Source organism: Wasmannia auropunctata, unplaced genomic scaffold (genome assembly GCF_000956235.1).
Source record: "Wasmannia auropunctata unplaced genomic scaffold, wasmannia.A_1.0 LD336064.1, whole genome shotgun sequence".
In the NCBI taxonomy this organism is placed as follows: domain Eukaryota; kingdom Metazoa; phylum Arthropoda; class Insecta; order Hymenoptera; family Formicidae; genus Wasmannia; species Wasmannia auropunctata.
This window is the reverse complement of record NW_012026826.1, coordinates 699,743-714,510: the sequence shown is the minus strand read 5'-3', so window position 1 is coordinate 714,510 and position 14,768 is coordinate 699,743. Positions and strand designations below refer to the sequence as shown.

The window sequence follows — 14,768 nt, the reverse complement described above, 5'->3', positions numbered from 1 at the left end:
CCCTTTCCTCGAAAGCATCGCGGTTTCCTTCTTTTTCTTTACCCAAGAAAAATGCGAAAATAACTTTAACGTCGTCTTTATATACGAGTACTTAACAGATTTTAGCGTCGAACAAGGCTATTTAAGGTCACAAATAATTTGAGCTAAAATATACCAATGATAAAATTACTGCTTAAAAACGCTTAAAGAGACATATTTTTTTTTAATTATTAGAACGGAAATTAAATTGATGCTTGAGCATTCTCCTATTCTCGAATGAATAATTAATATAAATTAATATGAAATTAATTAATATGTAACACTTTTTCTTGATGCACTAAAATGCCATTCCTATTTTGAGAAAAATTCACTGTCACAATCAAGAATTATAAATTTCGATACGAATAGCTGTCTCTCAGCAGTGTTATCTTGGTAACAATAACTGGAGAAAAACTTTAAATATATAAGTATATTTAAGTATAAATTAAATTCTATATATTTATTTTTAACATACCTTGCAATTAATTTTCCTTCGTCGAGAATTTAATTTCAAGTTAAATCAACTATTTAATATCGCAAATGAGTAAGCGATGATAAATTTAGCATATTTAACATCTTCTCTACGCGCTTCAAGTAAAAATCATCAAAGTAAAATTTTTTTTACAAATATATATATATATATGTATATAAATATAAATTTTAAAAAATTAACGTAAAAATTGAATCTTCATGAGGCAAAGTGAAAACGACTCCAACATTTCCTGAGACTAGAATCCTGCGTGGCGTATGAAAAAAAGTCTACATTAAGCACATAAGAAAGTTATTTCAACTTCTCGTTCCGTGTGTTTTTTACGACTCTATATTTAACGAAGCGCTAATTCGCACGATAAGGTGGCAGAAGATTTTGCGTATATGAGTTTCTTAGAACTACGATAAAAATGTCGTTCTCGGGCAAACCGCGCGCGCGCGCACACGTCGCCCGGTCCTAGTGAATCCCGTGGATTGTAAAGCTTCCACGGTCACGTGTGCGCGGAAAAAGTTTCCTCGTGTCAAGAGAAGGCACGAGGCGGGCGACGGAGGCGCGTCGCCGGGCTATTTACTCCCTTATTTATTATTTTTCGCGCGGACTATCACCACCTCGCTCTCCTCCCTCGCCCGCCTCGTCCTTCTCCCTCGTCACGATACACGTGAAACTTTCCCGCAGGATTCCCCGTGGGATCGGTGTCCGTTTCCACCGCGAAGTTGCGCCCCCGAGGGGTGGAGGATGGCAACGGCAGTTCGGTAACTCGGAGACGAGGGGAGGACGGTGGGCGTGTGTGTGTGTATGTCCTTGGCAGGGTGGCAGACAGACCGACATCGGTGGCATCCGGGAAACTTACGGAGTTACGACGTCGACGACGCGAATTGGCGGAGGGGGAGGAGGGGGGAGGGCGCTGATTAACGATAACACTAGCTCCGCACGCGACGACGTCGCTCTCGCGACTCTCCCGCGGCGGAATTGAAAGACGACGCGACGGTGAGAAGACAATGACACGCCGCGTCGCGGCGCGGATTCGCACGGGAGCACGTGCGCGTCGTTCGCCGTGTTATCGTTCGCGCCGGATTTCCGAGTGGGAAAACGTTCCACATTGACCGTTTCCATCCGGCAAATCCTCAGGGAGAAAACGCGATTTAAAAAGAGATGCGCGTTAATTCCGACTTGACGCGCGGAGCGAACAGCGACAATAGTAGGTAATAAGTTGCAACGAAGTTGGCACGCGCGTGGCCAGGGAGCGAGCGTGCACAACGACCGACGCGAGTTATACCCTAACCGAATTCCGTTAATTGATTCGCCGGTTGAGTTCGCGTGCTAATTAATTCGCTGACAAATTTCATTCGGAATACGGCCGTGCGGGGCCGAGTTTGCGCAGGGAGAGAGAGAGAGAGAGAGAGTTAACTAGTTCCCAATGATGACCGGCAGCGCACGATGACACGCGCAGATTCCAAGCAGTATTATAAGCGCAACCGTGTGTGTCGCACGTAGGACAAGAGACGAGGGGACTCGGCGAGGAGGGGTGAGCGCGGCGAGGGACGAACCGTCGCGTCGCACCCGCGCTCGCGCCCGGGGGATCGTTCATAAATTATGGACGCATTAATTATAACGGAGTTTGCGGACGCGGAGTGTTTAGATTGACTTGACGGCGAAATGGCCGTGTGGCGCGCGTCCCACCCGCGCGCGCTCGCTCTCTCTCGCATGGTCGCGCGCGCCCCGTTGCGCGCTCGCGGGACCGCGTTATATCCCGATTGATCAAAGATATATGCAAGGGGCCGTAGGTATCGGCTTAATTAATTAACCCGCATAAATAATGTAGTTGCCGAGGCTGATTTGGCCGCGCGAGCGCGGTTAACGACCATTGTATCGACAGGATTTCCTCCTGTTTCAATGCCCGCGCCCGCGCCTTCGGCCGACGGCTTCGAGGCATCGAAGTCACCGTCGATCGACGGGACGTGAAGCGCGCGACAAGTATTGCTTCTCAGATAACATGAATCAACGTTCAACGTTAATTGTTGTCACACAAAAATCTGTCGTATTTACGAAATATCTACACGGAAAGAACACTTTTGCTGAATCCAGATCTGAAAATAATTTTTGTTCAATAATCAAAATAATTTTGCGCAAAAGTGAAAATGATTGTTGAAGCATCAAAATGTTTTATAGCAATGCTTATCAGTTTTAACATTCCAACAAATTATTTTAATGATATAATAAAAAATTATTTTCAGATCTGTTTTTAGAAAAATTTTTAGACCTTTGAACAAAATCGTTCTTTCCGTGTATCTACACGTAAATTTTCACGACGCGTTCAAAATATTCGCTTGTATACATGAAAGTCCGAAGTTACTTCGGAGTTTCTCGCTCTTAAGGTACCTGTGTCATCGGTGAGAAGTAGAGGAGAAAGAGAAAAGCGGGCGAGGTGGTTAGGAAGAGATCGAAGGAGGGTTAGTTATACGGCGAGAATATAGCGGCAGTGTGGGTTTCATGCGGCCGTTTCCCGGAGGTTTAGTGAAGCGAGAAAGAAGTGAAGCGAGAAGTATGACACAGACCTCAGAGGTGTTGGCGACATCATTTGTTGGGCTACTGACCGCGTTGTTGGAGTGCGTTTGATCCGTCTTGAGTTCACGGTGATTGCTGAACTGCACGTAGACCGCTCTGCCTCTGAGTTGGGCCACACCGGAAGCGTAGTAGGTCACCATGGTCGCCGCAGCGTTCTCGTCCGCCATTTCAAGAAACGCCTGCAACATAAGAGGGAAAAGATTCCCCGGTCAGTTATATACGGAGGCACGCAGAATGTCCCATTTGTAAATGTTTCAAATATAGACGTGAATAAATCGAACGTGCAAATAAATATATCACATTTCGAACAAGCGCACGTTGTTAATCTTGCACTAGGAAAAACGTTTCGTCCTATATGAATCAAAATTTTGATTGAAATGTACCGGACAGAACTGTCCGGTATAAACAAATATTTTTGTCATTTAAAATCGTTTGTTACGCGGAACAAAGCGTAAAAATGTATTTTGCAGAGTGCAACTAGATTTTTTTTTGTTATATAAAACAAAATGTTTGGTTGCTGTTGAAAAAAAAATGCCTCGGTTAAACAGTTTGGTCGAAGGCGCACTAAATTCCTTTTCCTATAGCGTGACTTAATTTTCTTTTTCTCTTGACGTTAATTGACGATAATTACATCGCACGATTCTTAAAACGTTTATTTTAATTTGGTTAAATATTTAAACGACCAGAACACACACATTGTACATTTACGAGACTAATGAACCGAGGTCCGATGTATGATACGCTTTCACTACTTTAACCACTTGACTGTAAAATGCCGCGTATACGATTTCACAAAGCGTTTACGTTTTGCAGTCGCTCTCGTTGCCGTGCAAAATCTCCTTGCACAGTTTGAGATGACGGGGGGCAGGAGAGGGGGGGGGGGCACGACTGTCCAAGTTTGCGCAGTTACTTTAACCCGAAACCGATCTCGGCGAGTTATGTCGAGATTCTTTTCTGATTTATGCGCGGAAAGGTAAAACATGCAGGAAGGAACGGAAAGCATTTTTATATTTACCTCGGAGCGCAAGTCGTAATGGAATATCTGAAACTCGCGTACGCGGGCAAACACGCTCGGAAACAGACGGCAAAATTTCGAGGGAACCGAGAGACGAAAACGTGGTGACGCGAGATGAGGTGAGGTGAGGCGGGGCGGGGCGGAGGGGGTTTTGGCGGAGCAAATTTGTACGCACAGGAATTTCGTTTTAATTATACGTCATACCGCCGGCAAGATGGCAATTGGTTCCGCAAAAATGTCCTCCTTTCATTCGGACATTCTCGTTCTTTCTCGTTTTTGCATTAATAAACGTATTCTTACGGGGCAGCAACTTTTCTTCTATCGTACAATTGTATTACGTGTCTCGTAATAATTTATATTGTAATTTCGTCGGGAAATAAAAGTATAACCATATACATATATATATATATATATATATATAACGCGGGCGAAAGAAAAACGTCTCTCCTGAGACGCCGAGTGAATTTCGCTTGGATTCCTTTCTCCTTTGAGGAGTGTTCATGAAATTAATAATCCCCCCGTATTTCTAAATCGTCCTCGTGCGCAACTCGGCGTAAAGGAAAATTCCCCGAAGACACTCGGGTCGCGAAGTCGCATCCGCGACAGTCAAGTGGTACGTTTATCGAGGAAAACTTAATAAAAAGCATTACCGCCGCACCGTGCCGTCCTCCGACCCGTTTTTATCAATGCCCGTGCGCTGAAGGAAGAAGAAGGGCACGATTTCGCCGAGAATGGCGAGATAGAAATCGAGCCCCAGACATAGAGAAAATTGATTCGCCCCGGCGGAGGAGCTAGGAGGTAGAGGGAGTGGAGAGAGAGAGAGAGAGAGAGAACAGCGAGAAGATTAATAAAACGTCGCGTAATCGTCTTGAAGTGCGGGCGAGGATAACGTTTCGCGATAACTGCATTTTGCAAGCTCATAATATATATAAACGGCGGATAAGCAGGGGAATGAAAGGAGCGCAGGGCGGGAAGGAAGGAAGGAAGGAAGGAAGGAAGATGTTTATGTGCGGATCTCTCGCGCGGTTATATTCGCCACCGAACAGTCTACACGGAGTCGCCTCTCCGTTTTCCGCGCGATCCATTTTCAATTCAATATCGATGCATTTGCAACACTCGCTTCTTCTTCCACTCCCTCTTCCTCCCCACTCTCTTTCTCTCTCTTGAGCATTTCTCCTTTCGCGTTCAACACCCGCCGTCTTTTCGCATCGATATTGATATTACTTAAAGCCTCGTCTCCCCGTCGTCGTGACCGGAGGAGAAAGACGCGACCGGCATTGAAACGCGAATGGATAGTTCCTTACGTACAAAAGCGCGAGGGCTCGCCGCTCGATTGCGGGGATCTCCCGGCGAGTCAGCTGGATTCGTCGTTATTGTGTAACCGCCTCCTCCCCCCTCCCCCGTGCGCAAGTCAAGCACTACGGGAAAGTGCCCGTGGGGCACGTCTTATTACGCGTTTTAACTTGATAACTTTCTTAAAATTTTATTATATCCCGTCGTAAGATAAAAAGACATAGAAAAAAAATGATCTACATAGTTTGCAACGTGCCTTTTTGCAAACTACCACGAAGCGCTTTTTGAGCGCTTCAAAGAAAAATCTGATATCGAGAAATGCAATTTTATCCGGATAAAATATCCCTCTCGTTGTTGTATGTTTTACGTTTGGCAAAACTGATATAAGTTCTCTCTCTCTCTCTCTCTCTCTCTCTCTCTCTCTCTCTCTCTCGTCGTTAAATGATATTACGCGGCATGTTGCCTATTGATTGCGTGTTAGTAGTTTCCGTGATATTTAATTTACTTCTCTGTGTAAATTATACACGCCGTGTTTGAATATTCGAAGGAGCCATCCTCGGCGTGTGTGTGTATTTATATTTTTTCCGAGTTAATAAAACGAGAATTAGAGCGAAGGAGAGCAGAGAGAAATAACAATTTCACGCATATATCGTATTTCAGGAAAGTTTACAGGAGAGGTTACAATCTCGTATATAATTTCAGAGCATAAGATAAATATAACGCTGTGTAAACACACGCGCAAATATGACATTAGCATTTACTTTCCGCACTTCTGGAGAGATTAGTGCTTAACGCGCGAGAATGAGAATCAGAACGAATTTCCGGAAAAGTTCGTGATTTGCCGCCAAGCTGAATGCCGCCCGTAACGTACCGAATACGAGTTCGCTCGCAAATACAGCCGGGTAATCTATAGCGTCAGTTAATCTGAGCAATGAACTAGATGAGGGAATTATTATTAGCGTTACGCGCGAATCGCATTGTTTGGAATTTATCTAACTACGCACGTCAACGCGTTTTGGATTTGTTACCCCGGACACTTACGCTAATTACAGCGTATGCGGCGGACAAATTAATTAATTGTGTAACACACGACAAGTGAAACACTAAGCAAACAGCGGGTATTACTTCATGCGGGTATTTGTGTTTACTTCAATGAACTATCCTTTGTATCCCGTACTATAATCTGCAGCCGATGTAATCTTTCCATTAGTGAAAAAGCAATTTGTTAATGTAGCGAATACAGCGCGGTTGTAATTCGCGATGCGTAAACAACGCATGTATCCGCCATGTGTCCATAAACAAATTATGACATATTTAATTAAATGCATGCGATTAAAATAAACATTTTAAGGACGCGCGCGTAATAAACGCATTTGTTTTTATCGAATATGAGGCATTGTGAGTTTTAGCGGCTCATCTCGTTTATATTTCTCCGTCCCCCCCGCCCCTCCCTCACACACACGTTCGATTATATCTCAACAAAAATTATTTACACGCTTGCAAAAATGCACTAGTAAAGTGTAAAAATATTGAAACCCTTTCTACCCGCGTAGTGGTTCATTTTGCATCAGTGAGGTGACCCAGTTTTTTTAGTTTGTGTATTATAGATCGAGAATATTTGCCGAATAAGCCATGAAAAATATTGGCAAAGCGACGAGATTCGATATTGATAGAACGTTAAAGGAAATAAAAATTTCTCGTCAGTAACTTTTCGAGCGTGAAGAAAAATTTATTTTGCTACATACGTAAAATAAAACACGCAAATTCTCGGACCGCGATTATCATCGAGACTCTCTCAATCTCTGCTGAATTTGGTGCAATTATTATAGACTATCACACGTAATAAAATTTTAGTATCGTAACTGTAAGGCCATCAACAAATCGACCAAACACAATCAAAATTGCGCTCTCGATTGTGATTGGTATCCATATATTAACGGTCTTACGATTACAACTACAATTTTTTTTACGTGTGAAGGCCGTTATATTCACTCTACACGGAGAGAATTTCCTTTTAAACTTTACCCTGAAAATCATGTTAATCGTGGGACAACATAGTATTTTGACAAATTTTGTCCGTGCACTATAATAAATTTGTTGTAGTATATATTAAAAAACATAGTAAAAATCACATAAAATTCGTCGAAATACTATACGTTGTTCTACAATTAACATGATTTTCAGGGTAAATTCTCTCCGTGTATGAACTCATTGACATGTAAAAATTAGTCACAGACTTAGATGTAATAGACATTTGTAATAAATTTTTAGAGTAATAAAAAATATAACTGTATCAAATTTAGCAGAGATTGGGAAAGTCTTGATGATAATCGCGGTCTGAGAACTGTGCGTCTTGCGTAGTAAAATAAATTTTTCTTACGCTTGAAAAAGTTACGGACAAGAAATTTTGTAGATGTAATTACGTCCAAGAAATTTTATACGTAAAAGGATGTGATGAGGAAGAAATATGGAAAAATCTCGTATCGCGATCTCGAATATACGAAATGGAAATGATAAAATTTGAGAGTGTCTTTTTCAATGATGAGTAACAAATATGCTAATAAATTAGTGCTCGCGATAAAAACGTGAGAAGCATCGAGAGAATGGCAGTCAAGGAGAGAGAGAGAGAGAGAGAGAGAGAGAGAGAGAAAAGAAATGTTCGTCGACGGAAATCAGGTCGGAGCGAACGATCGCTCATTCGCATTTCGCACGAGAGGGTCGGTCGTCATTTCGCGGAGCGGCGACGCTCATTCTGCACGACCGGACGAATGAAGGAGCGAATGAACGCGTAGTTGGCACAAGTGCGAATAATATCGCGGCCGACCGGCCGGCCGGACGGATCGACCGACCGACCCGGATTTAACGGCGTTAACTCCGTTTCCAGCGCTAATGACGCATAGAGCCCCGCGCAATTGGGTTTCCGTGCGAATAGGATGAAATCCTCCGCGGCGCGGGATCCGCTGAATCCGGGATTCGACCCTTATGTTGGCGGACACGCAGCCGGCCGCATGCGATCACGTCGCTCGACGCGGCACGCTTTGGCGATCAAGCGCCCCGGCCGCGATTTTCGGCGACAATGATCCATTCAGCCGCCTAACGAGAACGTACAGTGTACGCGCGTGGCGACGTTTCGTCGATCGCGCGACGTGCCTTTGGAACTGCGAAATAGAGCGGTGTAATGTAATCGCGCGATAAGCCCATCGCGTGGGAGGAGATACGTTCAGAAACGCGCGGAAACTTCCGACGAATTAATTTTTAATTGGCGGAGGCTGTGCAGAACCGCTCCCCCGCCCACTCGCCCTCTTCCCCTCCTCTTCCCGCACGTGCCGCACATGACTGGCTAACACAATCGGCCCGCAATCGTAGTTTAATGGGAGAATTTTTACGTTAAAAAGTTTTACACATCGAAAACTAGTTTTATACATACACATCGTTGAATGAACCCGGCGGAAGCGCGTGCTCCATGTTCTATTGTGCGTGTTGCGATTCGCGAACGATTTGCGTACACCCGTGTTTTTTCGTTCCGCTCGACCGGATCGGATAAAAGATCTTGTTGCAAACTATACGTGCGCGCACATATGTATATACGCGGCGCGGTAATTATCGAGCAAACGGCACACCGTTACGGTCGGCCGCTGTATTTCACAAAAGCCGGAGCATTTACAGGCGATTCTCCACGCCGCGTATTTTTTCCTTCCCTTTTATTATTTTTATTTTTTTTTATTTTGTTTCCGCAGCGCGCCAAACGCAAATATAAGAGCATTCTTTGGCGACGCAGGGGCCGGGCGCGTATATACGCTTTCGCTGTTGGATGTCCCACGTTGTTTGCCGTTTTATCGTGACATTTCGAAAGCGTTTCGGATTTCATGGACTATCCGGGAAATGTTTTCCGCGACCATTTGCAGCTCTCATCGCGTACAACGTTCGCCGCGCCAACGTTCGCTACGTTTAATTATGATCGAGGATGCGCCGAGCCGCATGCTCTCCTCGTCGAGCGATCCGCACGCGCGCGCGCGCACGCGCGTGCGGATTTGAAGTCTATTAAATATAATCCGTTACGCGATGTCATCGTCGTTACACCGCCGATGAATTATTTCCACTTTTCGCACGGAAAGTTAATTCATCGATCATCCTAATCGAGTAGCGCCGTGACAGTCGCTGAACTTCGCGCAACGGAATACTCGCGACTACATACAGCTAATTCGTCGCTCCAAGAATTGGCGATTTATGCCTGCAACGAGAGAACCGGCGTCGTCGGCAGATAATTAGAGGGGCCAGATCTCGGATTTCTGCAGCGAGCCATAATTTTCGGACACATGTACGAGAAACGCGGAACACATGTTGTAGCGCAAACGCGGGGAAACCCCGGGACGCGAGGGTGGGTCGCGGTGGTAATCGTACAGGCGGTATACCACCGGTCCGTAGGCAGAACCCCCATTACAAGGGATGCCGGCTACATTTATAGGGTCGTACATCACCGAGAAAACAGGCGGCCGGAGGACTTTATTATTTTGCGGATACGTTTATATACATCGGTGATGGCTCGCAACAGGAGCGACGCAATGTTTCTATCTTTCTCTCATATATCTCGACTTCGCGATCAGGAGAAGATCGGATGTCCCGCATCCGTAACATTTCCTTTGCCTCCCCGTTCACCTCCCTCCGCGCCGCTCTCCACGTCGCGCGCGATATCATTCTTTCTTCACGTCCGCAGCGCGTATTCAACGCGCGTCGCCGTCCCGCGCTTCCTTTGATGCATAATAAGCTTTTGTCCCCTGACGCGCGCAATTATATCACTGTATAATTTTAAATTGCAGTGACATAATTCACTTACGTAATTCACCTTGCCGCTCACGTAATAATTTTTAATTAAAAGTTCGACATATTCTCTCGTCGCGCCGTTATCCCTCCGTCGTCGTGGGGGATCGAATTAGATTGACTGGTCCCGGGTACGCAAACATGTATACTCGCCACGACCGAAATTCTATAATCCCCACGTCGTGACACACGATAGATCCCGGGCTCCCCTTCTCGTATCCTCCGCTTCGAGCTCCGGCTCTCTCTCTCTCTCTCTCTCCCTTCCTCGCGATCTCCGGTATACGGACGGGTATCTCACCCTTTGTGATCCCGGATTATCCGCAGTCCTCCTCCGGGCTCGGGCCCGGCCACAAACTTACTAACATTTTGCCATCGAGAAACCGCGGCGCGCTCGCGCTCGATGTCGGCTATAAAGCCGTTATTGGATCAAATACTCGCGCCCCGCCATAAACATCCAACCTACCAACGTATTGCGTACACACGTATACACATCACGCACGCGTATGTATAGTAGGCGCGCGTCTGTGTGTGTCTTGATGTTCGCAGGGTGCGCAGCACGAGTCGTGCACGTCCGATGGATCGAAGAGAGGGTCTTCCCCCCCCCCCGCCTTCGCTCGAAAAATCGACCCTTCAGAAAGCCACCCCTCTATCTTCTTTCCTTCCGCGTCGTTCAACCTCTCGCGCCCGGCGAAGTTCCCGCCGAAATTTATTCGCATCCCGGTGAATAAGTCCCGTTCGAGTTCGCGAATTCCCGCGGGTGCTTTCTTAGCGATACGTCTCGCATTGCGCAGACTCCGGGAAGGATGGCGCTCTTTGGAAAGTCCGCGATAATCGCGGTTTTCAACCTGCCATAGAGATTACTGACATTCAGCCCCCCCCCCTCGAATCTGCCGTGTTTTCACAGAAAATATGCGAACGTAAAAGAAAAAGAGAGAGAGAGGTAGACATATAACTCTTCAAGACGATTGCATTAAAATTTCCAAGTTCTTTATAATAAATGAAATTAAATAAGTATTCATTAATTTTAAATTTTTCATTATTATTATATAATTAAAAATGAGGCAATTACAGGAACAATTTCCGTTCAATTTCTGCTCGGAGAAAATCCAAGTCAGCCAGAAATGTAAAAGAAATCGCGATAATACCACGACACCCCGTAGAGACGGGCAATTTGTCATGAGATTGTTATTAGAGCGGATAGAAGCGGAACCTCGTTATCATTGACGGAGTTATAAGCGTTATAAGCCATCCGCTAAGTTTCTAGCGAGTTTCGGTGCAGCGACGGGGAAAGGGGTTGCGAGACGACGAGGATTGGAGGGAGAGGACAAGTGAAAGAGAAATATAGGAACGGCGAGAGATGCTCCTGCAGCGGGGAGAAAACCGGGGGGGAGGGGGGGAGGGAGAGGGCGGAGAGTTATTTCTGATTTAAATAAACTCCGCTACGTTCCTCGAATCTCGTCTTCCGACGACGATTCGAACGGGGGACTCGCGCGGTGCCCGGGAGGTAGTCGCTCCAGGCGATGGTGGGGGTGGGAGGAGGGTGAGGAGAACGCGCGGGGTGGAGAACATGAATGTAATTTATCTCCGCTATAAGGGACGCAAAACGGGTTTTCCTTCGGCTGGAAACTACGTTTGAACTCGTCCACTGTCTTCTTCTATCCCCTCTCGATGACTCGAGGAAAGAGAGAGACAGAGAAGAGAGGAGGGAGTACGAGGGGGGGGGAGGGGGGAGTTGGGATCAACTCTGGGGCCCAAGGAGGGTGGTTGTTAAGGGAGGTACCGCCGCTTCGGTGAATCAAAGAAATATTATATCATTAATACAGACCCCAGGGTGCAATGGGGCCGCTGGGTGTCTGCATGGAGCGCACCACCATCCTCGAGCAGCCTCCTTCTGTCGATTTCCCAACCATCCGAGCGAGCCAGCCACCCTCTCTCTACCCCCTTTTTCTTACGCGAAAGCTCTTCTCGTCTCTCTCTCTCTCTCTCTCTCTCTCTCTCTCTCTCGCTCTCTCTCTTTCTCTCCCTCTCTTTCTCCTCTGCCAACTCTTTCCTTCTCACCCTTTCGCCACCCGTACCACCCTTCGAGTCTTTCAGCCGCCCGGGGTTAGGAATATATATCTTGATAATTTGACGCGCCTTATATACCGGGCGTAACTATTGTTTACGGCTTATAGGTTCGTTGGGATCGCGAATGCGCGACTTAAGTAAAGAATGCACGGGCCGCGAGAGCTCGCCGGGCGTCTCTCGCGTGCGTGCGTGAAATTTTTACGATTCTTTCGACGGCGCGGCTGCCGTCGTCCGTGGCGCGACCGATTTTTATGGGCCCCCATAAAAATATGCGTCCTGCGTATATCAATATTTCCCGACTGGAAATCGTTAACCTTCTCGTATCCCGCCTTCACCACTCCCCCTCCGCCCCTCCCTCGCTCCCCCCGTGCACATATATCTACGCGTGGCGGTACATTATGTTCTCGTCTTTGACATAAATCAAAACTTTTATTATTAATCTGGATTTTTTAAATGTTTATCCATCTCGCTCATCAGTGCGCGTTGTTATTTTCCCGTTGCGTATTATGTAACATAAAAATAATCCGCTAACAGAATTTTTTAAAAACATTTTCTCAGTCCACGACCAGCGCGATGAGTTCATTAATAAGAATTAATAATGTAGAATTAATTACGCTCTTAAATTATATTCCACCAAGAGGTGTACGCGCTCTTTTACGTAAAATTATTTATACCGCGAGGTTGATTCAAGTAATCAGTGGAAAACGACGCTAATACCACAAAGAGGTCTACTTTCGAACGTTAAGAATTACAATAAATCAATGTCCTCCCTAATTAGGATAAATTGTACGTCCACATTATGTGCTCGTAGGATGAACATTAAAAAAAAATACATTAATAATCTTTCTGTGTGCTTTATAATTGCACAATGCAATATTAATTTCCCGCTGTTATATAATAAGATATATCAAAGTTTTATTTCTCAAGCGTGACATTGCGTTTCTCCAATGATTTTCACGCAAATCGATTATTCAGAATATCTTTTCCAATCTTACGAGAGTGCCGTGAATGTACGACAGATGCGCGAATCGAAGTGAAAAGAAAAGCGTCGGAGAGTTCATTTTAACGATGACATTGCGACTTCAATTCTGCCGTTTATCGCGGCCCACCGAAATATATGTTCCATCCGTGACGATGCCATATTTTCCTGTGTGTTCGAGACGACCCGCGGGTTATCGATACACGATAGTCACGATAGGGACCGTCTCGGAAGTGGCGCACTTTCTCTGAGCCGCCTAGATATATTGAAAGCCAAACTCGTGCGGGATATCTGCAGGACATCTGATACAACCTACATAGAACCGGCGTAAGGAATCCATCCTCTCATTCAACGGGCGCGTTTTTATCCCGCGAAATTGAAATCGGCGTATTGACGGTGGTATCCCCGAGTCATGACGATCGGATGCCGTTATACGTGACAAAGCTTGTTTGAAAGCTCCGGGCGGACGTTTTTCGTTGTAAAAAGGTAATCATGATGATCGGACTTTCGATCGGAACAAACGACGTCGAAAGAGGGTCGCGCGAGCAGAGTGTCGTCGTTCGAGGCAAGACGGATGAAAGAACTCTGAAAAATTAATCTTCAACTATTATGCTTGAAGGTCGTAAGCACCTACAGCTACGAAGGGTCAGTTTCGGTCTGCGTGATAAATGACGTGTGTATTTTATATATTAATGCAAAGCTGAAAACAAATATTTCTTCATATATATATATTAAAGTATTCTTAAATTATATATAAATATCCATAAATTTGTCAATTCTGTATCTTCGCCCGTAAAAACTGACGTTTGAAAATAATCCCTATAGAAGTCAAGCAATAATGGGGAGATGTCATATAAAAAAAAAAACGGAAGGAGGGATAACGTGAGCTCGGTCCCGCGATCGCGAGAGCAATGCAGACGCCATTTATTTCCTTTTATAAAACCCGACATTTTTCCAACGAGATCGAGTGGAGCAATACCTTTTCTCTCGATTAGCTTTTCCCTTTTTCTCAAGCCCACAGCGCAAACAAAAGCGGCAGCACAACGACCGTATAAACGTCTGTCGACGGCACACAAAATTCCGTACAACGGCCTTTTTTGAGAATGCAGTTAAAAAAAGACGAAATAAGAAAGAGCTGGTTGTTTCATTTCGCAATTCTCCGCCTATCGTTTTATGCAACGCGTGATTTACTCTCGTGTCGAATCTCCTCTTCACTGTTAAATCTATTGTGTTTGTTCCTCTTCACTGTTAAATCTATTGTGTCAAATTGAACCTTATTTAAGTTGCCACTGCTCCTACATAATAAATAATTATTTTGAACTAAAACAATATAGTTACTTTTAAATAAAATAATAGAATTTAACCCAAATTTGGATTAAATTTGAACTGTTTTAAATTATTTAACTTCATTGTTTTAGTAAAAAATAATTATTTATTAAGTAGGAGCAGTGGCGACTTAAATAAGATTTAGTTTAATACTATAGATTTAACAGTGTTCTTTTATATATATATATATATATATA

The 14,768-nt window shown here is 44.9% G+C and overlaps 1 protein-coding gene across 1 annotated transcript in view; it reads right to left on the bottom strand.

The window, feature by feature from the left end:
* The window catches only part of LOC105450258 (polypyrimidine tract-binding protein 1), a 332,980-nt gene that overhangs the window by 56,713 nt on the left and 261,499 nt on the right, over positions 1–14,768 (bottom strand). The window contains exon 7 of the mRNA XM_011690014.1: positions 3,064–3,252. Coding sequence (XP_011688316.1) covers positions 3,064–3,252 — 189 coding nt within the window. The remainder of the gene's footprint in view (positions 1–3,063; positions 3,253–14,768) is intronic.